This window comes from Camelus dromedarius, chromosome 14 (genome assembly GCF_036321535.1).
Source record: "Camelus dromedarius isolate mCamDro1 chromosome 14, mCamDro1.pat, whole genome shotgun sequence".
NCBI lineage: Eukaryota > Metazoa > Chordata > Mammalia > Artiodactyla > Camelidae > Camelus > Camelus dromedarius.
Window position 1 is genome coordinate 44,423,209 of NC_087449.1, and position 27,170 is coordinate 44,450,378.

At 46.2% G+C, this 27,170-nt stretch overlaps 3 protein-coding genes across 4 annotated transcripts in view; 2 read left to right on the forward strand and 1 right to left on the reverse strand.

Annotated features, from left to right (window-relative positions):
* Positions 1-4,249, forward strand: part of GNL2 (G protein nucleolar 2) — a 20,235-nt gene extending 15,986 nt beyond the window's left edge. Inside the window, exons 13-16 of one of the 2 annotated variants that reach the window (XM_010977508.3) lie at positions 1,812-2,272; positions 2,623-2,705; positions 3,288-3,373; positions 4,049-4,249. In XM_010977508.3, the coding sequence (XP_010975810.1) occupies positions 1,812-2,272; positions 2,623-2,705; positions 3,288-3,373; positions 4,049-4,201 (783 nt within the window). In that variant the 3' untranslated portion in view covers positions 4,202-4,249. The remainder of the gene's footprint in view (positions 1-1,811; positions 2,273-2,622; positions 2,706-3,287; positions 3,374-4,048) is intronic. The other variant, XM_010977509.3, reaches the window with a different exon arrangement.
* Positions 4,198-12,382, reverse strand: DNALI1 (dynein axonemal light intermediate chain 1). Its single transcript, XM_010977510.3, has 6 exons — positions 12,208-12,382; positions 11,522-11,667; positions 9,567-9,736; positions 8,396-8,574; positions 7,912-8,076; positions 4,198-6,008 (listed from the first exon to the last, which is right to left on the reverse strand). Exons 1-6 carry the CDS (start codon positions 12,286-12,288, stop codon positions 5,973-5,975), a joined length of 777 nt encoding a protein of 258 aa, XP_010975812.1. The 5' UTR covers positions 12,289-12,382; the 3' UTR covers positions 4,198-5,972.
* Positions 12,383-13,171: 789 nt separating this feature from the next.
* On the forward strand, positions 13,172-26,056 carry SNIP1 (Smad nuclear interacting protein 1). The gene is made up of 4 exons (XM_010977511.3): positions 13,172-13,464; positions 14,743-14,845; positions 23,014-23,612; positions 24,571-26,056. The coding sequence occupies exons 1-4, from the start codon at positions 13,238-13,240 to the stop codon at positions 24,833-24,835; spliced, it is 1,194 nt and encodes a 397-aa protein (XP_010975813.2). The 5' UTR covers positions 13,172-13,237; the 3' UTR covers positions 24,836-26,056.
* The last annotated feature ends 1,114 nt before the right edge of the window (positions 26,057-27,170 follow it).

Sequence of the window (27,170 nt, forward strand, 5' to 3'; positions counted from 1 at the left end):
AGGCTCCTCACACTTTTGCCCACCTGACTACAAGTTCAGGGGTGTCCAGTTTTGATAATTTGCTAAAAGGACACACAGAACTCAGAAAACTGCTTTGTTTATGATTACTGATTTATTGTAAAAGGAACAAGTCAGGAACGGCTAAATGGAAGAGGTGCATGGGGCAGGGTGGAGGGTGGCGTGGAATTTCCATGCCCTCCCCAGACACGCCACTCCTCCCAGCACATCAGTGTTCAACCCAGAAGCTCCCCAGAGCCCATCCTTTCGGGGATTTTATGGAGGCTTCATTACCTAGGCATGGTTGATGTGATCATTGGCCGTTGGTGACTGGGCTCAATCTCCAGCCCTCCCATTGGTTGCTTGACCAGCCCCCATTCTGAAGCTTGGTCCCACCACCATGGGTCATCTCATCAGCATAAACTCTGGTGTGGAGAAAAGGGGCTTATTATGAATAACAAAAGACACTCCTGTCTTTGCGCAGGAAATTCCAAGGGTTTTAGGAGCTCTTCTGCCAGGAACTAGGGGTCAGAGACCAAATATGTATTTTTATAATACTACGGGGAGACAGATAGTAAACAGGTAGATACATAGTGGCAGGAGACACTGATTGCTGTGAGGGAAACTAAACAGGGTTGGGGGTTGTGGGAGACAGAGGAGTGCTCTTATACGTGGGGTGGTCAGGGACGGCCTCTGAGGAAGTGGCCTTTTTGTGGAGGCCTTAGTGATGGGAGGCAGGAGCCATGCGGATGTCTGAGAGGAGAATATTCGCCTTCAGCAACATACCCAAAGCCCCTGAGGTGGGAGGAGCCTGATGGGTTTGGTTCTGAAAGGAAGTCACAGGGCTGGACCATGTTGGGCAAGGGGAGGCCGATGTGGCAGGAAGCCTCTGGATCCGAGGAGGTCCGTCTCTGCTCCCTCGTGACCCTCTGGGGTTTTCTCTAACTCTTCCTCTATGTCCAGTCATTAAGTTTAGATAATTATTCCCCACACTGTGCGTCTCTTGCCTTTTCTTCTTCCTCTTTTTTGGTAGTGGCAGAAACCCTCAAGAATCCAAAAGCTAAAAATTACCTTGCCAGAAAAATATATAAAAATGTACAGATGCATTTTGTATACAGTTTCCTGAATTTCATGGATTCCTGATTTATTTAGTGCTTTGCACAGCCACCCTCGCCTGTGGAAAACCACTGAGGTTCTACAAGTCGCAGTTGTTAGAATACAGTGATGCTCCCTCCATGAAGCCACAGGCCCAGCACAGCTCACACTGCCCTTACGGCCCTTTCCTAGGACGGCCCGGCATGTCAGTGTTCGCCGCCCCAGGGCTCCTTCCAGCTCTCTGCAGGAGCTTCCCTCCTCTTTGCTCACGCGCTTCCTTCCAGGTGCCTCCTCAGTGCCTCCTCTTAGCTCGTGACACTTCCTGACCCGTCAGCTTGGCTTTCCCTCTCACGGTGTGCTGTGTGCTCATTTTGGGTGTGTTTTCTCCGCAACCCATGTTCTGTGCAGTCCTCAGAGAAGGTACAGGGAATCTCACCTGTCAACAGTGTAGTCGATGGTTCAATACTCTTAACAGTTGGCACATCCTTTGGAACCGCAGATACATTCCTCTGGTCCTTCAGTGCTGGATCCAGGGTTTAATGCACTTTGACTTACAGTAGATCAGTGATATGACTCAAATGTGGGTGTTTTCGGTACTTGCCCTTAGTCCTGAGAAGAGGGCTGTCTCGTTTGAGAGCAAAGTGTGTAAGATCAGAAATTCAGGTTTTGCTTTCTGATTCCATTCCTCTCCCACCCCCACCCCTTTTTGGCCTGACCAGCATCCACCCTCCTCATCTTTGGAAGTTGCCCCAGAAGCATCCCAGAGCACCCCAGAAGAGGAGGTCACAGGAAGCGCAGGTGGAGAGTCGGAGGCTGTCGTGGAGAAGGAGGAGGAGGAGTGCGGTCCTTGCAGCACCGACTCAGAAATGCAGCAGATCCTCGCGCGGGTCCGCCAGAACTTCGGCAAAATCAATGTCGTGCCTCAGTTTTCTGAGGATGACCTGGTTCCTCTGGAGATGTCCGACATCGATGAAGAGCTTGAGAGCCTCTCTGCAGAGAGGGAGGAGGAGGAGGAGGAACCGGAGCTCCAAGGAGATGATGAGGAAGAGTCTTATGCAGAGTCCCAGGAAGAACACGCAGGAAACGACACCAAGGCCGTTATTCAAGCCCTGGATGAGAAGATCGCTAAGTACCAGAGATTTTTAAACAAAGCCAAGGCTAAGAAGTTTTCAGCAGTCAGGTAGTATTCTCGTCTTCTCACGAATTGCAGTGTGCTCTTCCCTTTCCCAGAACCCGCTGCGAGGGTTGGAGCAGTGTTTTGATAGGGGGAGGGAGGGTATTGCCGTTTCTGAAAACTGATCTGTACATTTTTAAAATCCAGCCACTTTTGAGTATGAGGGGCTTAGTAGTTGGGTCTTTTACAGACGTCCATGGGGGCGCAGAAATGGTGTTGCTCCTACCAGTGGCATTAACTGTGTGAAGAGGAGCCTGGGTTTCTTTAATCTGCGAGCTTGTCACGGCCTCCCCGTTGGCATGAGATGTGGGCGGTGGCGGGGAGTGTCGGCCAGCTTTTTTGTTCTTTGGTTTCAGGATAGCCAAGGGCCTAAGTGAAAAGGTTTTTGCAAAACCCGAAGAACAGAGAAGAACAGCTGAAAAAGATGTAGAAGGTACAGGTAAAGTTGAATTATTTAAGTCATGTAGATGTGATTTGCATATTTAGAACTTTGGGAAATCTAAATTTAATCTCCAGATTTTCTCTTATACTGTCATCCACACATATTTAATCTGGCAGATTATCCTGGTTTCACATACTGTTTATCACATGGATTAGCTTATCTGCTTTTTTATTCTGCACATTCCATGGGATTAAGTTGGTAATTCAGGGAGCTTCCTCTAAAAAGAGTACATTATTAAAAATACCTTGTAATCTAGGGGTGAGTCTGAAGATAAATTTTTTTCCGGGGTTGGGGAGTGGATGATTTGTCTGTTTATCCTTAACGTGGTTGGACTGGTGATTTCTATATCAAGAGTGTGTTTTCCTGACACAAATGCAGAGCCTGCCGAGGCCGGTGAGGTCCCCCAGGTCTGGCAGCTCCCAGCCTTGTCCTGCTTTAACTCCGCTTTGCTCTCTGCACTCCAGTCACACCAGCCTTCTGTCTTCTCCTGCAACATGTTCCCACCTTAGGGTTCATACACACACTTCAAATAAAAGAATTCCTGTTTCTGTTCTCTGTGTGTTTGTGTATGGTTTCCAGCACCTACCAAAAAGGGAAGGAAGAGGAAGGCACAGAGGGAAGAGGAGCATTCGAATAAGGCTCGCAGGACGCTTACATCCAAGGAAGTACGTGTTTTGGTCTTAAGTATCACCTGGGCGTGGGGCGGTGGGGCAGTCCATCTCTTAAGACCCACTCTTTCCAAAACGAATGGTCTAGAGTTGAAATCAAAGAACCCCAGTCCGAAGTGACCTGGTTGAGGTCAGATAAATAGGATCAGGAGCTGGCCCACTGGACTAAGGTCCTTGAGTTTGTGTCTGACATTTTAGGAGTTCCTGATCGCTGTCCTCAAACATGTGGGCCAACATTTGGAAGAGTCCACTGGGCTTATGTGGCCCCAGGGAAATGACACACGATGAGCAGAGCTGTGCAGGTGGACGGATCGCTGCCTTCTGTGACGTTCTGCTTTGTTGCTGGGCTCTCCAGAGCTGGCGCGGGCCCCTTTGGGAGGTGAAGAGCTTGTTATCAGAGTGGTCAGCCTTAGATGTCAGGAGTGCAGGAGAAAGGAGGCATTGGATGAGGGTCGGACTGAATGACAGTCTGGTTTAGAGTTGTTGCAAGTTACAGGGCAGCGGGGACTTGGGTCTGAGGGGGCCTCTCCCTCCTTGTCGGCACTGCTTCTGGTAGTCGTGGGAGCTGCGTGGGAATGGAGCACCGAGGGACCTGTTTTGTGACTCACTGGTGTTTCTGCCTTTCGTGTGTGTGTGTGTGTGTGTGTGTGTGTGTGTGCCCCATTTTTACAGCGGAGGCGAGCAGTGCGGCAGCAGCAATCCAGAAAAGTCGGCGTGCGCTACTATGAAACACACAATGTGAAAAACAGGAACAGGAACAGAAAGAAGACCAATGACTCAGAGGGGCAGAAACACAGACACAAGAAGTTCAAACATAAGCAGTAACATTTTAAAAGTTGTTTATTAAAGTATGCAAAAATATGCCATTAGAAACTGTGTTCATTTTCCTCATGCTCGGTGTTTCTAAGGTCGTAATGCATTTGTTCTGAGGTCTGTTAGTTGAAATTCACCAGTGCTAGTGACAATAAAGATGAGGCTCTCACGCCCCAGGGTCTCAGTGATGGGGTCCACGGAACTTCTGATGCTTGGATTAGCCCTCTGAGTTCCTCAGGAGTATCAGCCTGCTGTGTGGATGTCTGACGGAAACAGGGATGCGGTCTAGAAGATGCAGAGTGTGGTATTTCTCTTGTACTGGCAACGAGCAATTTGGAACAGCAGCTCTTTGGATTAGAACTTTAAAAAGAATTCCAAGGATGTCGTGTACATAGCCTAGGCTTTAAAATATAAAGAAAAGGCTACAGTAAATTCTGTTGTCCTTCATTGAGTCTGTTAGGGGGACCCAGTTAGGACACCAGTGCTGTATTGTCAGGGAGTCTTGGAACTAGCACATCTCGATGGGTAAGAGTTCTTTCCTGTGAAAATGACAGCACGGACAGGCTGTGTTAGTGGAATCTTGGCATCAGTTCCTCAGGACACCTGGAGAAGGGTAAAAGCTGTGACTTCAAGCTTGAGATTAGAGTGTGGGGGGCATGCTCGAAGACTCAGTGGAACACAGCTCTTCTGGGTGGACTGCGGTCCTTCCACTGAGCCTTCAAGCCCCAACCAGGATGGCATCAGGTCAGAGCACCTCTTCAGGGAAACACTGAGCACTCAAGGCCTTCCAGCCGAGGGGAGGGGTTAGTGCCTTCTGAGGTACGCTACTGGTAGAATCTGACTGAATGATGGAACTCACTCAGCTTGCTGGTCTGCCCTGAATCGATTCATGTGCTAAGCTAGTCTTCTGGGACCCCGAAACCAGAGGAGTCCTGAGCCTCCAAACTTTGAGTCTAGCGTATGGGAAATAGTCAAGTGTAGTCGTCTCCCTGCCCTGGTCCCGTTGTTAATACGTTGAACTGCGGGTGAGGCTTGGGCTCATCAGAGGGGGTGTAGGATAGCGGGGTTGGATTTTCTGCAGCGTAGGGTCGGGGAGGAGCCGAGGTCCAGGCTACTCACAGCAGACACTGTGACTTGTGTTTCTTTCCAGCAAACGTTTTCTCAAAAGCTATAGGTTTGAGTCCCTGCCATTGCCTCCTCACCCGGGCAGTCCGAAACTAAGGAGGAAGGTGTCTAGTGACTTGGCAGGAGGGGATATGATGATACGGTATAAACCCCAAACTCCAAAAGGAGGTACTAGAATTGAATTGCAGTGGGGATGATGAAAAGACATCAAATAAAGGAAAGACGGAGGCCAGAGAAGCCCAGGTTAAGGAATAAGATGTGGACCAGAATTGGGGGGGTGGGGGGCGGGGTACAGAGAAGCAGCTTTATTTGGCTGGAAATAAGGGATGGTATGGAGCGTTGAGGATGAGAAAGCGGCTGCTCCACTTGAGCGGCTACTGCAGAAGGACTGAATTCCAAGTCTCACTGTTGAGCTGGCAAATCCCAAAGTTGGCCGCATCCCGAGACGACCTGGGCTACTCTGCCTTCCATCGTCCAGCCAGGAGCCTGGCTGCCAGACCTTAGATGTTTCATGACTTGGGGCAGTGGTGTGACTTCTGACAAATATGTAGGTGGTGATCAGGGGGAGGGTACGGCTTCTTCACTTAGGAAACTAGCTTTTTATTACAAAGGGCTTATGACAGGATAGTAGTGCTTGCTGAGACCCAGATGGAAATTATCACTTCTTTGGTGCAATAATCCCTTCCAGTTGGGCCTGAAAAACAAAAACAAACTCCATTAGTATTGGAAACTTGCAGCCTAACACAAATAGCTGAGAGGTGATAAAAGTCTCTGGGAAGAATAATCCAAATGCTGCCACTCTAAGTGTTTCTTCCCTTCGTTCCCAACTCCGTATTTTCCAGATTAGCTGGTTTCTGGCTTGGCTTGCAGTCTTGTTGCATTAGGAGAAATGGGAGCTGTCCCGGTTTCCATACAATAGCTGCTCAGTGTATAATACAAGGCATTGAAAAGGAAATTGAATAAAAGTTGTTGAAATAGTTGTTTTTCATGGCTCAGATTTCAGGCCTGACTACGTCTGCTAAGTTAAACATTGGGCTGTCTGGTTTGAGAGCCTGGGATCTTTGTGCTGGGACAAGAGGTTTAGGAAACAGCAAATTTTCAGCCACTGAGACAACTTGACACCCAATTAGAGAAAATTGCTACCAGTGAGTAGTGAGCTGTCCATCTTGTATGTAAAGCTTCAGACACTTGGGAGTTATTTACTCTGCTCTTCTGGCAGCCAGTAAAATAATTCACTATCATGGTGTGTGGACAGTTCTTTAGGTCTATCCTGGGGACTGCAAACACTGCTTTATTTGCAATGCAGCTTTGAGCTAATAAAAATAACTCACTTCTAAAGAGTCCTTCACCCTGGGGATTACAAGGTTGCTTGTAAATGTTAGAGATGCCAAGGTATTCGGCTTTGCTCTCGCCGCCAACACCATAGGAGGAGCTGGGGGACTTGGGCTTGGGATAAAACAGTATGGCAGATAAGGGAGGCAGCTTCAGAGACCGCTAAGTAAACATTCACATTTGGCTGTGAAAGTGTCTTTGTTTTGTTAAACTCAGCTACAAAATCTACATCATCCACCACTAGCAGTTAACACAAGCCCTACTTTATCTCAAACGCCTGGCCTTCTTGGCTTGTAGCACCAACAAGCCTGCCAGTCTCAAGAATGTAAGCTTTCTATGAGACCAGGGAGGAGAGGGAGATACATCCAGGGGCCCCTTCTGGCCAGGGCCATGGAAGACAGCCACTCCCTGTCAATAGGCCATATATCTAGAACAGAGGTTCTCACACTTTAGCAAGCATCAGAATCACCTGGAGACCTTGCTGGACTGGCTTGCTGGACTCCGACTGCAGTTTCTGATTCAGTAGGTCTGGGGTGGCGCAGTAATTTGTATTTCTAAAAGTTGCTGGGTGATGAAGTTGATGCTAGTCTGGGACCCTACCTCTAATAACCTTTGGACCAGACAGAGAGCCTGGAATTTCAGAGGCCTGGCCCCGCTGCCCGCCCTTTTCACTAGCTTCCCCCTTCTGCCTCAGCTCAGTCAGATAAACATATGCCACTGGCAGAGAGGCTTTGGTGAAAAAGCCTGCAGCTGAGTTCCTCTGACCACACACCTGGGGAAGGTCCCTGATTTGAAGTGGTTCTTTTGTCCCTTAGGGCCTTCCCTGCCCACCCCAGATGCAGTGCCTTGGTGGGAAGTGCAGGTGGGAAAGCACTCCCCTGGAAGCCCGCTGCAGGGCCCCAGGCCACTCTGAGAAGGCTCCACAGCACCAGCTGCTGTGGGCAAGACGGTCTGCTTTGTGCTATACCTGCCTTTCCTGGACGATAGACAGCTTTTATCCAAGACGGGGAAATCCTCCACTGGAGAACCAGGCCGAGATTTATGGGCGTTCAGAGTTGAGAAGAGAGCCCCCCTCAGAGCCAGTTGGATGGAGAATCCTGGTAATGATCCCTCACTTCCTCCCACTCCCCAGGTCAGCTTCCTTTACCCCTTGGAGCACGCATGGCAAGTACTGAAAGGCATCGCAGGAGAAGGAACTGAATGCTTGGCCTGCTGGGCTGGTGGGGTGGGGGTGCGGGAGCGCCCCAGGCCTGCGCATCCATTACCTTCAGCTGCTGATTTGTCCGCTTTAGAAACTGAATCTCCTCGTTGTGCTTCTTCTCCTCCACCTGCCTCCTCTCGCTCTCCCGCTTCTCCGTGGCCTCGCATTTTGCCTTCTGCTCATTCACTTGCCTCTCCAGATCTCGCTTTTCCGATTCTAATTCTGCAATCTGAGGACAGAACCCCAGTCATCCTGGGATGTCGCCAAGTGAGTGTCGGGGTGCGGGGGGACTTGGGACACAGCTGTCCAATCAGAGGCATTGACAGGGGCTGTACTGCCACCCAGTGGGAGGTCAGTGACTGGCAGGGCATGTCCAACAGGAGACGACTCTGCCGTGATCCGGATGACTGTGACACTGTGCATCAAGGGGTCCTCACTGATGGGAGAGCCCCCAAGGGGGCCAGAATTTGGTGCTGGATTGACTACATGTGGCCCTGGGATGGGCAGAAGAGTCCCAGAGGCCAAAGGCTCCTGGGGAACCGACTCACTTTCCTCTCCATGTCTGACTTCCCCTGTTCGGCCTGCAGCGCCTTCCTCATGCCAAACGCCACACTGCTCTCGTACAGGGTCTGGTAGGCGGCGATGGTCATGCGGATCTCGTCCCGGACACGCAGCAATAGCAGCCCTCGCTCCGCACAGTTAATGGTGACCTCACGGATCAGCTCATCTTCCAAGGCACACACACAGCGAGGTCACAGAAGGCAGGTGGGAGGGGAAAAGTCTACTGCAAACCACACACTCTGGTGTGTGTCCTCCTCAGTGGGAGAGGCCTCGGGGAGGGGACTTCAGTGGCCCCCGGGGCCTTGCCATGTGGCCACTGCTCTGAACTTGGCACTTGAGGGTACAGGCCATCAGCAAGCCCCGTTTGGCCGGCACAATGGGAGATGAGCCCAGGCTTGTTTGCAGCCATGGGACTCCTCTTCCACCATCAGGCAGAAACTGGGTGCTGTTCAAAGAAATCTGACTTTTCAATTTGAAGATGGTGGCTGTTTTAAAGCAGCTGGGAAATCCGATGTGCCCCCTTGGCTGGACTGCTTTGGGGCTGGAAACAGGGTCTAGGGCTTGCCCACCCATCTCTGTAAATGCTGACTTGGAGGGCAAACCACACTCAGACCAGAATCACACTTGGACAGAAGAGAGCCTGCAAGCCCCCTGCAGCTGCCTCAGGGTTTGGACGTGCTTTGCATTTCCAAGTCCGCGTGGGCCAGTGAGACTGGACTGAGGGCCCGCCATCTGACACTGCCACCCGAGGAGGGAGATCTCAAATCCCTGTGTCTGTTGGTTAACAACAAATTACCCTGCAATATTTTTCTAGACCAAGGGCTGAATGTTGAAGGACGAATATAAATATAGAACATTAACTTTTTCTGATTAAAAAACTAACACGTGCTTGTTATAGAAACCTTTGGTAAAAACAAAGATTTAAAATGGAAGTTCTTACTCCAAACAGCTGCTCAGGGATGAAGAACCCGGTTGTCAGGAACACGGTAACTGGTAGGGAAGGTGGGCTGGGAGGGGGAAGAGGGTGCAGTTAGCAGTTCCTGGGTAGGGCAGGTGGGGGCGACAGACATTCCAGGATGGGGTTTCAGCTCCAGGGACTCCGGGCCTGGTTCCATGCTAGGGGAAGGGAAGGCGTACACTCCCCTGCAGATGGCTCACCAAAACACTGCGAGTACAGCTCCCGGCGCACGGGGCAGATGCCGGTCTCCCGGGCCTGGCGCTGCTGCAGCTTCAGGTCCAGCTGCTCCTGGAGGTGCACCACGTCCATCCTGGTGCTGGGGGTGCTGGACACCTGCTGGATCCATAGCTGCATGTCCTCCACCCACTCCCTGAAGCACAGACACAGCCAGGCTGAGCCAACCCCATTCACCAGAGAGGGTCCTTGGGCCATGAGCAGAGATGGCCATTGGTGTTCTCTGCCTGCCAGGAGTGAGGGGCAGGCAGCTCTGTCCTCGACCCACCAGAATCCTCCATCTCTCTCTCTCTCTCTCTTCCTTGAGGAGTGTGCAGCTCCAAAGCCACACCCACTGTGCACCCTCCACAGGGCCCTTACCTTGGGGCTGGGCAATACCTTGGGGCTGGGCAGTCTTCACCCTCCCACTATCCTCCATGAAGTTATCACCCCTGGCCCAGATCTTATGCTCCTAACACTCTGAGGACAGATTTATGGTGGTTGTTGCTTGATCTGAACAGAGGGTCCAATGGGAGTTTCCACTGACTTGAGGGGTGGGAGACACAGGGGACCATGACCCTTGTGCCGGCCAAAAAGAGGTGAACATATGTATTGGAGGATGTATGTATAGGGGTCCTCCATATGTGTCAGAGACAGCCAGTTTTTGGAATCACGAGGGGGAGGCTGAGGGCAGAACGGCCACAAGGGAGAGGATTCCATGCATAGCTGAGAGGGAATCAAGTGAAAAATCACCCTCCCTTCCATCTCAGAGGAGACTGTGGTCTGTCTTTTACTGTTTCCCCTTTCCATCATAACTTAAAGACTGCTGTCAACTTAGTATATAAAAATAGTTGAAAGGCATGTCAGATGGTGATCAATGTGGCTGCAGAAGAAAGAAGCACGGTGAGGGGATGGTGAAGAAAGGGGCTCTCCTTTTGTAAAGGAATCTGAAGGAAAGCCTGCCTCCTCACGGCAATGATATTTGAGCAAGATCTGAATGAAGAAACAAGGAAACCAGGTGGATATGGGGGGAAGAGGATCATGGGCAGTGAGAAGGTCCTAAGGCAGGGGGAATGTCACTGAAGTGTTTCAGAAACAGCAAGCAGAGGCCCCCGTGGCATTAGCACTGTGAACAAGGAAGAGAATAACAGGACATGAAATCATGGATACATCAAGGGCCAGATCATGCCCGGTCTTCCGGGTCATTGTAAGGACTCTGGATTTTCATCTGAGAAAGATGGGGAGCCACTAAAGAGTTTCTGGCTGAAGACTGCCATGATCTGACTTATGATATCAGGGCTGTGTGGGGATGGATTATAGGAGCAAAGAGGGGAAGCAGAGTTTTCAGGTAGGAGGCTGTTGCAGTAGTGCAGGTGACAGTGATGGGAACAAGATAATGGAAGCAGAGTGAAAAGCGGTCAGATCTGGAAAATAATTTGAAGGTAGAGCCAAAAGAATTCGATGAAGAATAGGACACATGATGTGAGAGACCAAAGGGAATGAAAGGTGGCCTGAACCCCTAGTGGAAAGGAGCAGACCGAGGATGAGCTGGTTAGGGGAAGAAAGAAATTATGATTTAGTTTGGACCTGCTGAGTTTGAGACGTCTGTTAGACATCTTCGTGAAGGTAATGAGGAAGGAGCAGAATATATACATCTGGAGTTTAAGGGAGACAACAGGGCTGGAAATAGACAGGAGGGAGCCATCAGCATATAGATGGTATTTAAAGCCACAAGCCTAGTGACAGCACTCAGGAAACAATGGTAGATAGGGATCATCACCCCACACCCTCCCAGGATCCAGCCACCTGCAAGTTCGAGGAACTCCGGACTGTTGGGAGGAAATCCCAGCCAGAAACAGAGATAGGATACCTCCTCTCACACTCCCAAGTCCTGGGATGAGAGGCCTGGGCTTCCTCCCAGCCACTGCTCCTATTTTCTTACCTTGGGGGCAGGATGGCATTCAAGATTTCTTCTGCCTGCTTTGTAGGATCTGGGACACAGGAAGTTGAGGGGAGCTTGGTCTTTGGTGGCTGTGGGACAGGACCTGAGGGTCCAGGCTGCTGGGGGCTGACTTTCAGTGGCCGTGCCTGTGAAGTTAGGGCAGGAGATGATTTAGACACTCAATTCCATGCATCCTGGCCCTCTGGGTTGCTCCAGATCTCCGGCACAACTCTCCCCTATTCCCAGATCACTCTCCCCCCCATCTGTCTTCTCAGCAGAAGTTATGTTTCAGAGGTGAAGTAAGCCATGTAGTCTCTGGTCCTACCCCAACCCAATGCTTGTAGCTCCTTGAACAGATATTTCTGGCACAGTTGCTCAGGCCTCTGCTTTCACACGTCTAGTGATGGGGCAATCACTACCCGATCCATTCTTGGACCCTGCTACCCTGATAAAGGGTGAGCCCCAACCATCTCCCTGTGACTTTCTTCCCCACCCGAAATCTGCCCTTTGGGGTCACCTAACATCTGGGCTTCTTGTACAGCTCTCCCAACCTCCTTCCCCAGTCCTATTTCCTTTACTCCCAGTCGCTACAGCCTCTGTTCCTCAGGACTCCCGATCCTCAAGGCAGGGATCTGCCTTTCCCATGGAAGATTTCTGCTCCCCCACCCTCTGAGACCCGTCCTTACTTTGGGGCTCCGTTTCTCCGTGTTCCGGCTCACCAATACCGGGGTGTCATACTTGAGCAGAGAGTCCGCAGGGGGGATCATGGCGGCGGCCGGGGTAGTAGCCCAGCAGTGGCCCTCCAGCCAAGGCCTTGTTTTTTGTCACCATGGAAACCTCCTCTCAACCCTCATGGCCTGGGCGGGGCTTCGGAATGGGGCGGGGCCAGCAGCGCGCGAGTTCCTCTCTGCGCGGCTTTCCTGGAAAGTTCTCCCGTGCTAATCTTGTCAGGCCGCCAGCTCACCCGGTCTCCTCTGTACTCTCGGAAGCAGGGGAAACAAGGGTTCTGAATCCCTGCGCTACGTTTTTGCTCGCGATTTGAATAAGGTGCAGATCACCTTCGCTGACCCTCGATTTTGTCACCTGCAAAATCTGACTCCTCAGTGATGAGTGGGGACGATTCCCAGATGAAGGCATCTAAAGTTCCCAGGTTTTAAAAAGTATGTTTTTAATTAAATGGAGAAATGGCACATAACAGAAAGTGTAGGAACAGAGGGAAAATACTAATGATTTGCCCATGGGCTACCATCTATGATTGCATTTCCTTTTCTTCCTTTTTCCTTCGTATTTCCAAACGTAAATGTAATCACAGTCTGCGCACAATTTTATATCCTCCTTCCGTTTAACAACCCAGGGCTTTTTTCCATTTGTCATAGAGAGTTTATAAATAGCATTACGAAAGGCTGCATAACATCTTTCCTACTGCTAGGAGTGTAGGCTGTCCCTGTGTTTAGTAATGACTAATAACGCGGCACCAAACAATACTGAGAGTAACTTTTCCCCGAAAGTTTGTTTTGGAGGAAACTTAAAAGTCCCGCCACCTGAGTCGGGTGACTAAGGTCCCGCCCACTCCGGCATCGTATCGCGTTATCTCCGCCGCGAGGGTTTCTGGGAGAGCGCGCACCCGGAAGCGGAAGTCCAAGGATCAAGCCCGTCATTTCCTTCAGGGAGAGGAGTGCAACGGACTTGTTTTTACTTGGCTCCGTGAATCTCAGCATGAAGGAGGTGAAGACTGAGCGGGAGCGGGGAAGTCGGCGAAGGCACCGGGACGAGGACATGGTGGCGCCGGCTGCGGCGGTGGTGGTGAAGCAGGAGCGCCTCAGCCCGGAATCCGCGCCTCCCGTCCACCGCCGCCCGGACTCCTCCGGCGGTAGCCCATCCCCGCCGGCTGGCGAGTCGGGCCGCCCCGGTCACCGCGGGAACCGAGCCCGAGGAGGTAGCCGGTAAGTGGGAAGCAGCCCGGGGAGGACCTTCGGTCGGCCTCATTGAGAAAGGAGGACGCGGCAACTTGGGCTTCATTCTAAAGCGATGGGAGTGACTGGTCGTGCTTGTGTTAAAGAACGTTTACTCCGGTACCTGTCATTGCGTTATAGTTGGGCGTTAAGCGCCTCATGCCTGTTGGGCAGCATCTCGACCCTACATTTCTGTGTGCCCAGCATTTGGCTGAGTATGGCCCAGCCGATAGCCCTGATAATTTAAGTTGAAAGATTTTTCCCATCTGCCTGCAAATGGAGTGCGGGCGTTATGTTTTAAGTTACCTGCACCGAAAAGTTTACACATCGAGGGCCTAGGCGATCTAGCTATAGATACTCTCTAAGGGGGAAAAAAGTTGTCTCTTGTTAGACTCGTCCCTTTATTCATTCATTCATTCAACATAGTTTTACTTAGTACCCATTATGTGCTAAAGATTGCTCTGGGTATTGGGGCCGCAAGGGTGAACATGATAGGTGGTCTCTGCTGTGGCGACATTGACGTTCTCTGGCCCTGGGACGAAATAGCAAACAAATAAACAAAATAGTTTCAGTTAGTAACAAGTCTTAGGGATAGGTTAAAACAGTAATGTAATGGTGAGAGAGCAAGGGAAGTGGTTCTCCTGAACCACTCTGAAAAGTCAGCCATCTGTGCTGAGACCTAAATGGTAAGAACAGTCCAGCCTTGTAAAGATCTAGGCAGAGGAAACAGCCCATGCAAAGAACCTGAAGTGAAATTAATTGTGATCCTCCTAGAAATAGGGGTGGAAGTGGAAGTCCAGTTATCCAGTGATCAAAGGAGAGTGGTAGAAATGAGGGAGGATGGGACCAGAGGACTTGCTGATTGATAGAGTGATTGTGTGGACGGAGTTGTGTGGAGGGGCTGTTGCTGGTGAGGGAAAAAAGAATCAAGAGTGACTTCTAGGTTTTTGGCTTGAGGAACAGGGTAGATGGTGATGCCGATTACCTAGATGGTAAAGACAGAAAAAGTTTTTTGAGGGTTGGGACTCTAGAGTTATGTTATCTGACAAATTGCAGTAGGCAGTTATATTAAAGTGAGAAGTTTCAGGAGGCAGTTATATATGTGGGAGACATTAGGGCTAGAAAAGTGAAGCTCCCGATTCTAGTATGATCAGCAGACACCTTCACAAATATGGTGTTTGTATTAGTACATAAGCCTGATACTTGAAGCTAATTTATATGAGGGAATGAAAATTTAGATAAAATCTGTGTGTACCATTCTCTGAATAGGTCCCCAGCCAAAAAGAAAAACAAGTCCTCAGGGAGAAGAAGTAAGTCTCCCCGGAGTAAAAGAAGCCGAAGTCCTCACCACTCAACAGTCAAAGTAAAACAGGTGAGTGGATTGAGATGTTTTCATACTGGCTGCAAATCGAGAGCCTCTCCCATCATAGCTAAAGAGTGTTGCGTATGTGTACATCTGTACTTGCAACGAACTTTTCTAAAAACTGGGCTTTTTTTTACCCCTGCTTGTTTTGTTAAAGTAAACCTTTTACTTTGAGATAATTGTTCATTCACATGCAGTTGTAAGAAATAATATAGAAGTAGCTGTTTCTCCCAATGGTAATATCTTACTGAATTATAGAACAATGTCACAACCAAAATACTGACATCAATACAGTCAAGATATAAAACATTTCCAGTCACCAAAAAGGATTATCCTGTAATCCTTTTATAGTCATGCCCACTTCCGTCCCATCCCTACCCCTCAACTCCCAATTTTGTCATTTCAAGAACGTAATGTAATGGAATCGTATAGTATGAAGCCTTTAGAGATTGGCTTTTTTCTTTCCACAGAATTCTTTGGAGCTTCATTCAGGTTGTTTCATCTCTCTGTTTATTGCTAAGTGGTATTCAAAGGTATGGATTTAACCATTTGCCCATTAAAGAACATCTGGTTATTTCCAGTTTTTGGCTATTAAGACATGGGCTGCTATATAAATATTTGTGTGTAGGTTTTTATGTGAACATGTTTTCATTTCTCTGGGACAAATGCCCGAAAGTATAATTGCCAGATGGTATGGGAGTTGCATGTTTAATTTTTTTAAGAAATTGCCAAACTTTTCCTGAGTGCTGTGTTAGTTTGCTAGGTTTTCCGTAACAAAATACCACAGACTGGCTGCCCCAGGCAGCAGAAGCTATAATTTTCACACCGTTCTAGAGGTGAGAAGAGCAGTTCAGTTTCTCCTGAGGCCTCTCTCCTTGTCTTGCGAATAGCTATCTTCTTGGCTGTGTCCTCATAGCCTTCCATCTGTGCGCTCATATCCCTGGCTCAGGCCTCTTCCTTTAACTACATCAGCCATATTGGATTAGGGTCTCACTCATTTGAATTCAATCAGTTCTTTAAATACCTTATCTCCAAAAAATGTGGTTACATTCTGAAGTGTGGGGTTTGGGGCTTCAGCATATAAATTTGGAGAGGGCACGATTCAGTCCATACCAGTGGCTCTGCCATTTTACATTTTCACTTGTAATATGTGAGCGATCCAGTTTTCTTCCTCACCAGCACTTGGTATTGGCACCGTTTTTTTTAGCCATTCTGATAGGTGTGTAGTGCTATGTCATTGTGATTTTAATTTGCATTTCCCTGATAACTGATGATGTTGAACATCTCTTCATGTGCTTATTTGCCATCTGTATTTTCTCTCAGATGAAATGGCCTTTAAGGTCTTTTGCCTATTTTTTAATTGGATTATTTGGGGATTTTTTTACTATTGAGTTTTAAGAGGTTTTTTTTTTGTTTTGTTTTGTTTTTTAATATTCTTAGATACTAGGCCTTTTTGGGTAAGTGATTTGCCAATAATTTCTTCCAGTCTGTATCTTGTCTTTTCATTCTCTTAACAGGGTTTTTCTCAGAAAAGAAGTTTTTAATTTAGGTGGAGTCCAGCTTGTCCATTTTTCCTTTTTTAGGTTATGTTTTTGGTGTCATGTCCAAGAACTTTTTCCCTGGCCTTAGATCCCGAAGATGTTTTTTCCTTAAAGTTTTTCATGTATGACCATGATCTGTTTTGGGTTTGTTTTACTATTAGGTGTGAGCCTTAGAGTGAGATTCATTGTTTTGCCTGTGAATGTCCACTTGCTCCAGCACCATTTATTAAAAAAGCTCTTTCCTTCAATTGCTATTGCTCCTTTGTCAAAAATCAGTTGGGCGTGTGTGTGCATTTATTTCTGGGTTCTCTGTTCTGTTCCACTGATCTGTCACTCTGCCAGTGCCCCAATCTTGATTACTGTAGCTGTATAATGCCTTAAAATCAAATAGACTGATTCTTTCACTTTTTTAAAGTTGTTTTAGTGAGTCTCTTTCCTCTGCCTTTCCATATAAATTTTAGAATAATCTTATTTATATCTGTAAAAAAATCTTGCTAGGATTTGATTGGAATTGTGTTAAACTTGCATTCTGGAGAGTTTTGGCTCTTTAAAAAATTCTTAATATTATATTGAGTTTTCTAACCCATGAACACTACGTGTATCTCCATTTATTTAGATCTTTGATTTCTTTCATCAGCGTTTGTAGTGTTCAGCATACAACTGTTATATGTGCTTTGTTAGATTTACAGCTAAGTACTTTTTTGAGTGATTGTAAGTGATATTTTAAATTTCAGTGTCTGCTTACTCACTGCTAGTATATTGAAATGTAATTAATTTTTGTGTGTTTGTCTTATATCCTGTGACTTTACCAAACTCAATCATTTATCTTAGGAGCTTTTTTTGTAGAGTACTTGGGAATTTTTGCATTGACAATCATATCTGCAAATAGGGACGATTTTATTTCTTCCTTTATAATCTGTATGCATTTTATTTCCTTTCTTGGTGCACTGGCTAAGACTTCCAGCACTATGTGGATACAGATACATTTTTTTGTTTTTAAATTTTTTGTAGGGGGAGATAATTAGGCTTTATTTATTTATTTATTTATTTATTTATTTAATGAAGGTCCTGGGGATTGAACCCAGGACATCCTGCATGCTAAGCACGTGCTCTACCACTGAGCTAGACCCTCCTCTCCAGCACCATGTGAAATAAGAGTAGTGAGAGCAGACCCTCTTGCCTTGTCCTCAGTCCTGAGGGACAAGCATTGAGTCTTCTTTTTACAGAAATTCTATGTTACAAAGTGCAAATAGAGACAATGGATTTTTTAATTTGAGAGACTATGGGCCAACTTTCTACAACCTTAAAGATAGAAAGCCAGACAGTCTTGGTGGTCTGTTATATGAGTTGGTCAGGCACTGCCTTGGCTATCAGAATTCAGCCACTGGCACCTCGGTACCCAGATTGAACCTCTCCTACCACTTGTAGGTAGGGAGGTGTGTGTGTGTCTAGGTTTATGCACAACTTGCAACTTTTTTGTTTTAATAAATTTGACATGATACATTTTGTAGATTTAAGGTGCACAGAATGTTACTTTGATACATTTATGTATTGTAATGTGATTGCCATTGAAGCAGTATTTATCAGGTTACACCATTACAGTACAGTATTACTGTCTATATTCATTATACTGTGCATTAGATCTGTATGGCTTATTTACTAATCAGTACAAGTTTGTACCCTTAAATATTATCAGTCTTATCCTCCCACCATCCCACCACCCATCCCCTCGTAACCACCATTTTATTCCTTGGGTTTTGTTGTCTTTTTTTTAAATAACAGGTTTGACTTGCAGTTCTTTACCTCTAGTTTCTAAATCAACATTTCACAATAAATTCTGGGGCTTACAGCATGGAACTGTTCTGTGATTTACTATTTTGAAGTGTCTTAGGTTGCTTATCTGTGCTAACTTCTCTCCTGACTTTATCTCTTTTTAGAAGAATTATTGAAGTATAGTCAGTTTACAATGTTGTGTCAATTTCTGTCTTTTCTGATTTATTTTTTATTGAAGTGTAGTTGATTTACATTGTTAGTTTCAGGTATACCAGATTATCTCTTAAAAAGCTGATTTGCTTGTATTAATTAGCTAGAAGTTTGGAAATGGCTCTCAAGCAAAAGGGCTTGAGGGCTTGACAGGCATTTGACACTCAGTGGCTTTCACGTGAGTTGTAGGAGTGCACACAGCTTGTGACTCCAGCTTGACTTGTGCTTACAGGTATTCTCTCCACCACTAAAAAAAATTTATTAATTGCATGCTCATCATAATAACACAGAAATCTGTAAAATAAAAAGTGAGAGTATGGTGTGTGTGGTATATGGTTACTCCTCTCATTGCTCCGCAGATTGCGCCTGTTCCCCCAGACAAAAACATCACCTCACTCCCCAGGGGTAGCCATTTTAATAGTTTGATATTTATACTTCAAGGCTCTGTTATACTTACGCTCTCTTCCTTTATGTTTTGGTGCGTGTGTGTGTGTGTGTGTATTCTATGCAAAGACTTCAATTCTGAAAAAAGAACGATATTATATCATTATCACACTTTATTAATAATTGAAGGTATATGCTTGACATCTTAGTTATTTTGTGTTACCTGATTATTTGATTTGTCATATTTTCTCCATAGTTTCTACCAGTGTTGCCTGGTATACACTTAACTAAAAATGAAGACCAAGAATGGCCCCTTAGATTTAGCAACATGGAGGCCATTGGTGACTTTGACGTAACAATTTTAGTGGAGTAATAAGGGTGAAGCCTAATTGGATGATTCAAAAGAAGATGGGAGAAGAATCGGAGACTTCTTAAAAAAATTATTTTTATTTTATTATTGTTATGGCAAATAGTCTGACCTTACTTCTTTTCTACTTTATTTTTTCTTATTTTATTTTTTCTTTCTTTCTCTTTGTTTCTTTCTTTCTATTTATTTATTTATTTCTGACGTATAGTCAGTTTACAATGTTGTGTCAATTTCTTGTGACCAGCATGTTTCAGTCATACATACACATATATATATATTCATTTTCATATTCTTTTTCAATATATTTTCATTATATATATTACAAGATATTGAATATAGTTTCCCATGCTATACAGAAGAAACTTATTTATCTATTTTATATATAGTAGTTATATCTGCAAATCTTGAACTCCTAATTTATCCCTTCCCACCTCCCCTGGTAACTATAAGTTTGTTTTCTATGTCTGAGTCTTTTTCTGCTTTGTAAATAAGTTCATTTGTGTCTTTTTTTTTTTTTTTAAGATTCCACATGTAAGTCATATCATATGGTATTTTTCTTTCTCTTCCTGGCTTCACTTGGAATGACCATCTCCAGGTCTATCCATATGGCAGCAAATGGCATTATTTTATTCTTTTTTATGGCTGAGTAGTATTCCAGTGTGCACACGTGCCCCCCCCCACACACACACCCACATCTTTATCCAGTCATCTCTCGATGGACATTTAGGTTGCTTCCATGTCTTGACTATTGTAAATAGTGCTGCTGTGGACACTGGGGTGCATGTGTCTTTTTGCATTAAAGTTTCCTCCGGATATATGTTCAGGGGTGGGATTGCTGGATCATATGGTAAGTTTATTTTTAGTTTTTTAAGGAATCTCCATACTGTTTTCCATAATAGCTGCACCAAACTACAGTCTCACCAACAGTGTAGGAGAGTTCACTTTTCTTCACACCCTCTCCAGCATTTATTGTTTGTGGACTTTTTTTTTTTCTTTTTTTTAATTTTTAAATTTTTTAAATTAGAAAAAAATTTTTTTATGTGGACTTTTTAATGATAGCCATTCTGGCTGGTATGAGGTGATACTTCATTGTAATTTTGATTTGCATTTCTCTGATAATTAGCAGTATTGAGCATTTTTTCATATGCCTATTGTCCATTTGTATGTCTTCATTGGGGAATTGCTTGTTTAGGTCTTCTGCCCATTTTTGTATTGGGTTGTTTTTATTTTTATTTTTAATGGAGGTACTGGGGATTTTTGAACCCAGGACATCATGATTGCTGAGCATGCACTCTGCCACCTGAGCTATACTCCTGAGCTATACCCCACCCCTGGAGACTGATTAAAATAGAACTCTTTTGAGGAGTTTTACTCAAGAAGGAGGGAGGAAATAGAGTGGAAACTGACATAGGGAATGGACCCTAGAGGAGAGCAGGTGCTCATGCTGATGGGAATGATCCAGGATAGACTGGGGAAATTGATTATGTACAAGAGAGATGAGACTCACTGGAGTAATATCCCTGATGAGAGGGATAGCTCTGAGAGGGACGCACCCCGGTGCTGGAATTAGCTTTAGATAGAAGCACAGAGTTTACTTATGGTCACAGGAAGGGAAGACAAGAGTATCTGGGTGTCGATACTGGTAGGTGGGTAGATGTAGAAAATACCTTATGAGTAAATAAGGGGTGGGGAAGGCCATGTGGGAGATTTGAGGGATGAAATAGTCATGTGAGAGAATGAATAGATCAGGAAAATGCAGAATAGTTGTTGAGCATCAGTAAGGCGGCTTGGGGTCATACTTCTAAGGTGGGACCAGTCGGAATGGTTTGTGTTTTTCTGTAGCCACTTTGGTGTGCTTAAAACTGGTTGTGGTTTTGCCAGGACAGTGCAACAGAATGGCACAGGGGAGAGATTTGAATGTGTCTGCAAGGGAGTGATTGTACTGTGTGACCGTGGAATGTAAGTTAGGCAGGAAGGGAAGAGAGGCTGAAAGAGTGAGGGACTGTGCAAAGGTAAGAGTGTCAAAGGTGTGGGTGAGTCTTATCAGGATAAGGGCTGTTAGAATTGAGTAAAATATGAGCTGGGAAAGTGAGCAGAGAGAGGACTGCTTGAAATTGAAATTATACAGGGTTGCAGGTATTGGAAAGGAAAAGTTCCGTGTATAACCATGGGAGTGAGTGGTTGAGGTGAAGGGAGGAGACAAATAAGACAGTGGGAAGAGAGAAACTCAAAGAGAGGCCAGCGTGTTGGAAGAGGCACCTCCGTGTTATTGAAACCACCACGAGTAATGCTGGGGAGAATGACTTGAGCTGGTAGGACAGCTGGCACAAAGTGAGAGGAGATGATTCAGGATTAGTCCGTGATGGCAGCAGTGAGCATAATGGGTGACAGCAGTCTGGTGTGAGATTCAGAGGTGCAGTGTTTTTGTTGTTTTTTTTTTTTTTAGGGAGAAAGAGAAGGGTGGGGAGAGTTCTAGAACAGCAGTGAGAAGCACGGATGACGCCTGCCATCTGTCCCAGCCCAGAGATGGTGGGAGCTGAGGGGAGGTCAGTGGGAGAGAACCAGCTTCCATTTGAGAGAGCTGCAGGGGAGCAGTGCGCTCACGGCAGAGCCAGGGTTCTGTTGGAGCAAAAAGGGATGAGAACTGTCTGAGAAAACGTGGAGGATGTGGATTGGTTTTGCCCAGCTGTCCATTTGCTAGTACAGTGGCTTCAGGAATTGACAAAGGGTGGGATTTGGGGACAGAATCCTGGTTGTACAGAGCCTTATGCGGATTAGAATACAAGAGGGTAGCGGTAATGACTTGGAGTCTGTGACTTCTTATATCGACTCATTTAATCGGGGATAAAGGGCAGAATGAGATTAGTCCTGGAGAACTCAAGGCAGAAGGTGGTGGCAAGCTTGTGAATGCCTTGGGCATTCTGAGCAAGCAGGCCCCCCCACGTGACCCCTGTGTATGGCAGGGAGAAGGCCTTGGCGGGGGAGCGGGGGCAAAGTCTCATCCTAGTGCTCAGGATTTCCTCTCTACCCCTTCCCAGGAGGCCTTGCTCCTAAGTGTGCACGGCCTGCTCTGGAACTCTGATGCTCTGGTTATTAGATTAGTAAGGATAATCCTATCTTCGGGTGTCCATTAGATATTTCTTTCCTCTGAAAATTGTTTAATATCCTTTGCCTATTATCTACTGGGCTGACTTTCATTACTGAGTCTTTTTAAAGAAAACGTGGTACATTTCATTTTTTCAGATCTATAAAAAATATATCTATTACAGTTGACCCTTGAACAACACAGGTTTGAATTGCACTGGCCACTTATATGCAGATATTTTTCAAACACTACAGTACTACATATCCCGTTGTTTGAATCTGCAGACGCGGACCCTCGAGTACAGAGGAACCATGTGTACAGAGGGCAGACTGCAACTGCTCGGAGGAAGGGTTAACTATTAGCTTTTTACAGGTTTCTTATATGTCTTGCATGTTTCTTAATTTCATTCCTAGGTATTGAATAATTTTTGTTGCTGTTGAAATAAGATCTTTAAAATTACTATTACATTTTTGTTTTGGGCATAAGAGAAAGCTAGCTTGCTTTCTTCATGTATTTATCTTGTATATGACTACTTAACTCTCAGTTCTGTTTTCCGTATAAGCTTGCCCATAGGTATCCTTGTTTCTTGGGCCCTGAACGTGGACTTGCCTTGTTAGACTATTGATGGGCAGCAGCAGCCGGGGCTCCGTATTCTATGTGGTGGCCTTGCCAGGGAGCATGACCACCACTGATAACCTTATTTCTGAGGGACATTTTACTCTGAGTGCCAACGTCCAAATCACAGATGACTTTTTGAATGCAGCTTTGGTCATAGACTGTGGACCACCTTTAATTCTGGAATCTGTTTGAATGTCAGGAACGTGAGGATCATCCCCGGAGAGGCCGGGAGGATCGGCCGCACCGAGAGCCATCAGGACAGGAGCACAAACGAGCCCGGAACAGTGACCGAGACAGACGTCACGGCCATTCCCACCAGAGGAGAAGCTCAAATGAGAGGCCTGGGAGCGGGCAGCCTCAGGGACGGGATCGAGACATTCAGAACCTGCAGGCTCAGGAAGCAGAGCGGGAGTTTCACAACGCCCGGCGCCGGGAGCACCGGCAGAAGAACGACATTAGCACCAGTGGGAATGCGTCTCAGGACCCGGTTCCTCGGCCTGGCAGCAACAGCAAAGACAAGGAGATGCCTGCTAAAGAAAAGCCCAGCTTTGAACTTTCTGGGGCCCTTCTTGAGGACACCAACACCTTCCGGGGTGTCGTCATTAAATACAGCGAGCCCCCAGAAGCACGTATCCCCAAGAAACGATGGCGTCTCTACCCCTTTAAAAACGATGAGGTGCTTCCAGTGATGTACATCCACCGACAAAGCGCTTACCTCCTGGGCCGACACCGCCGCATCGCAGACATTCCCATTGATCACCCCTCGTGTTCAAAGCAGCACGCCGTCTTTCAGTACCGGTGAGTGTCCTCAGAAAGAAACTGAAGTGCCGGCAGAAGCCAGCTGTCTGGCTCAGTTACGATTACTAAGATCTGTGTACGTGTGTGTGCAGAAGCAGACCACACCCCTCGTATCGAATACTAGTCTTAAGGAGTATTATTAATCTAACAAATAATCACCTTATATAAACTTTCACATTTGTATAAGAGGATGGACCTTGGTGGCAGAAATCCAGATTTTGAATCCTGCCACTGCCACTGCCACTTACCAGGTGTTTGACCTGGGGCAAGTCACTCTTTGGGCCTCAGTTTCTAGCTACCTCACAGGGCTATTACGAGGATGCCTGGCTTGTGTTAGCTGAATCTGTATCTGGACAGTTTCTGTGGTACATCTGTTTCTGTTGGATGTTCACAGCAGTCCTGTGAGGAGGCCACAACAAGTATTAATACCCCATTTGACAGATGAGAAGATGAAGCTAGCAAAGCCCAGTGCATCCCTAGTAAATAATCACTGTAGTAGAACTTGGGCTCAAATCGATTTTGATTTGAACAGTTTTGATCATCTTATCTGTTCCTTTGACCCTGAAGTCCAAATCTGCTGGTTTATTCCCATCAGGACAGGAGCTAAAATATGTTGAAAAATTGATGAAAGAAACATTGTATTGATTATAAACAATGCAAAAAAATGTATTACTTAATTATGACAAAAGGCCTTGGATTCTGCCTTTTAAGCTTTTGATCTTGCCATGAATTCCCTCCCTCATTCCCCAGTGACCAGTTCTCACCGTTTTTCTTTAAGTATATGTAACCTGCTCCGCATTTCCAAATCCCTGGCCATGCCTTCCCCTCGACTTCCTAGAGTTTGAACTTGAACTTGTCCAAGTGAGGTTACTGACATCATCTTGGCTACGTAGCAAAAAGAGCTGGATGATCTGAGGCAGGATTTCACCTACAGGTTTCCCTCCTTTCTCTCTCCTAGGCTTGTGGAATACACCCGTGCTGATGGGACAGTCGGCCGCAGGGTGAAGCCCTATATCATTGACCTTGGCTCAGGCAATGGAACGTTCCTGAACAACAAGCGAATTGAGCCACAGAGATACTACGAACTGAAGGAAAAGGATGTACTGAAATTTGGGTTCAGCAGCAGAGAGTATGTTCTGCTTCACGAGTCCTCTGACACCTCTGAAGTGGACAGGAAAGAAGACGAGGATGACGAGGAGGAGGAGGAGGTGTCTGACAGCTAGCAAACTGGGAAACAGCCCAAACTCTCGAGAGACCATTTTTCTCTTCGAAGGCTTTGGGATTGACTCAAAGGGCACCATGGTGCTCTCTGTAATGCCTCTTATTGCCTTAAGTCTTTCCTCTGTTGCTGACCAGCTTCTGCTCCAGTGTAAGAATTTTGACTTCTGTTTGGTTGAACTTTTTTCTGTGGTGCAGCAGCCGCACGCCTGTGGGCATCTGTTTTCAGAGCAGTCTCACCAACCCATCGTGTTCTAGTAGAAGCACTGTGGCTTTAGTTGGTGCTTTCAGAACTGCTGCCTAGGAGACTATAAACCCTTAGCTAAAGGGGAATTGTGGCTTGTTCTCTTTGTATAGTTACTTTATTTATATAGTCGCTAAGCTTTGTGGACTGGGTTTGTTTTCATTTTGGGGGCAGACCCCTGAACAGAGAATCTTACTAAGCTTTGGTTATCACCAAAACCGCCTCCAGAACATACCAAAGCTTTGACCTGATTGAGCTCTTGAGTCATAGAAATTGATTTTGCACTTCGTTATTTGAGGTGGGGCGGGGGGATTTACTACATGACCTCATTATTGACTGTTGGGCTTAGACGCTATATGGAGCCTGCTTAAACTTGACTGTACAGGAAGATCATGGCCACTGCCAGCAGGTGCTGATTCAGTGTCACGAGAGGCTGAAGTGGGTCGTGGCTCTGTTTCCTGTGAGAGAACTCTGATTGGAGCATGTACATAACAGTTTTGGTCATCTAATCTGTTCTTCAATTTTGCAGTTTTATTTAGACGTTATCTTCCTCTTTGAGAAACACACTGTCATTTATGTGGCAGGGTCCTTGCTTTATTCTAATAACGTATATGTGTCTAAAGGAGGTTGTGTGGTTTACATGTTTCATCTTTTTTAAAATAATGTTCAGAGAGGTTGTTTTACCTTCCCAAGGCTGGAATTGGGCATGGGAATTGCCCAATTTCCTAATTTTCCACCAGAGGAATATGTGTAAGTAGAAAAGTCATAACTACTTACATCTGTTGTGTGTGTGTGTGTGTGTGTATATATATTAAAAGAATTGTGTGTGAAAGAGCTGCATACTGATTTCCACATGAGAATGTTTTGTGATGTAAATGTAATACTACATGATAGGCAAAGGCCTCCCTGCATTTGAAGAGCAGGTTTTCATTTATATGTATTTTTGGAATAAAAAATAATAAAATTTGTAAATATAACCCCATTTCAAGGTGTATCTTCTTTCCGAGCATTGAGGACCTTGTGTCCATAGGAGTATTTACTGCTAAAGAAATCTTTGTATCAGTATCTTTGCGGTAGAAATAGACAGTTGTAGAGGGGGTCATGGTAGGTGATGAGACCCACACCTGCACTGGAGTCGAGATCTTCAAATCTCGGGAGTGAGCCTTGGTCCTGTGGAAGCAGCAGTGTTTTCTGAGTTGGCAGTGAAGGGGTTTTCCTCCCAGAATAGTCAGAGTTGGGGCAGGCTATACATAGTGGGCCTCATACCAGTTTACCCTGTCCCTGCTGTTTCACCCTCCGGTGGTCACGGGGGAGCAGGGCGGGGAGAAAGGAAAGAGGGTGCAGCTCAGTCGGTGCTGCTGCTGACTTGTTCCTCTTGGGTCGAAACTGATGATACTATGAGAGTGTCTTCCTTACCGTTGTTTTTCCATTAAGGTCTCACATCCTTCTGTGTACTCAGGGTCAAAGGTTGACCAGTGTGGGGAGGGGCAGCTGACTTTTTGTTTATTGAAAAGATCCCCTTGGAGGAGTGAACAGTGAGTAAGGTCAGTTAGGTGAAAGGTCAGGTGAGTGAAGCCACAGTTGGCATCGTCCCCCAGTGTGCTCTATACTGGCCACTGTAACTGCTGTTTTCCTAATTTTGATATATGCCATAGATCATGTATTACATATGTGCATGTCTGAAAGGTTTTGTATTGATGAGTTTTTCTCTTGATCCAGCCTGGTGATGGTTTTCTCTTTCTGGAATTAGGCACTAACCTGGCATCTCACTCCAGGCGCTCCTTGTTGAATTTGTGTAACAACTGCTCCCAGGGAGCCTTGGGCTTGGCTTCAGGCACCAGCCTGGCAGGCACTGTGATAGATGAGCACTTTGTCTACATTTTTTCAATAAAAGGTCCTAATTGGGTAGCAAATGTTTGCTTCCTGGATTAAGAGATTCTTCAGATTCTTCATGCAAAATATCTGGGAAGGTGCCCCCTCTACACACACACAGACACACTTTTTTTTTTGTTTTTTTAAGAGAGAGAGTCAAAGACACTAATCTCCAAAGCCAGATATCACCAGCAGACTTCTCATTTGAAGTTGACATAATTCTA

What these genes read in the sequence shown, in the direction of transcription:
- DNALI1 (XM_010977510.3), bottom strand. Translation starts at nt 12,288, where the DNA reads ATGATCCCCCCTGCGGACTCTCTGCTCAAGTATGACACCCCGGTATTG. An exon ending in CGGAGAAACGGAGCCCCAAA is followed by an intron (nt 11,668 to 12,207) that starts GTAAGGACGGGT and finishes CTAACTTCACAG; the next exon opens with GCACGGCCACTGAAAGTCAG. An exon ending in AATGCCATCCTGCCCCCAAG is followed by an intron (nt 9,737 to 11,521) that starts GTAAGAAAATAG and finishes TCTGTGCTTCAG; the next exon opens with GGAGTGGGTGGAGGACATGC.
- SNIP1 (XM_010977511.3), top strand. Translation starts at nt 13,238, where the DNA reads ATGAAGGAGGTGAAGACTGAGCGGGAGCGGGGAAGTCGGCGAAGGCAC. An exon ending in CGAGCCCGAGGAGGTAGCCG is followed by an intron (nt 13,465 to 14,742) that starts GTAAGTGGGAAG and finishes TTCTCTGAATAG; the next exon opens with GTCCCCAGCCAAAAAGAAAA. An exon ending in CACGCCGTCTTTCAGTACCG is followed by an intron (nt 23,613 to 24,570) that starts GTGAGTGTCCTC and finishes TCTCTCTCCTAG; the next exon opens with GCTTGTGGAATACACCCGTG.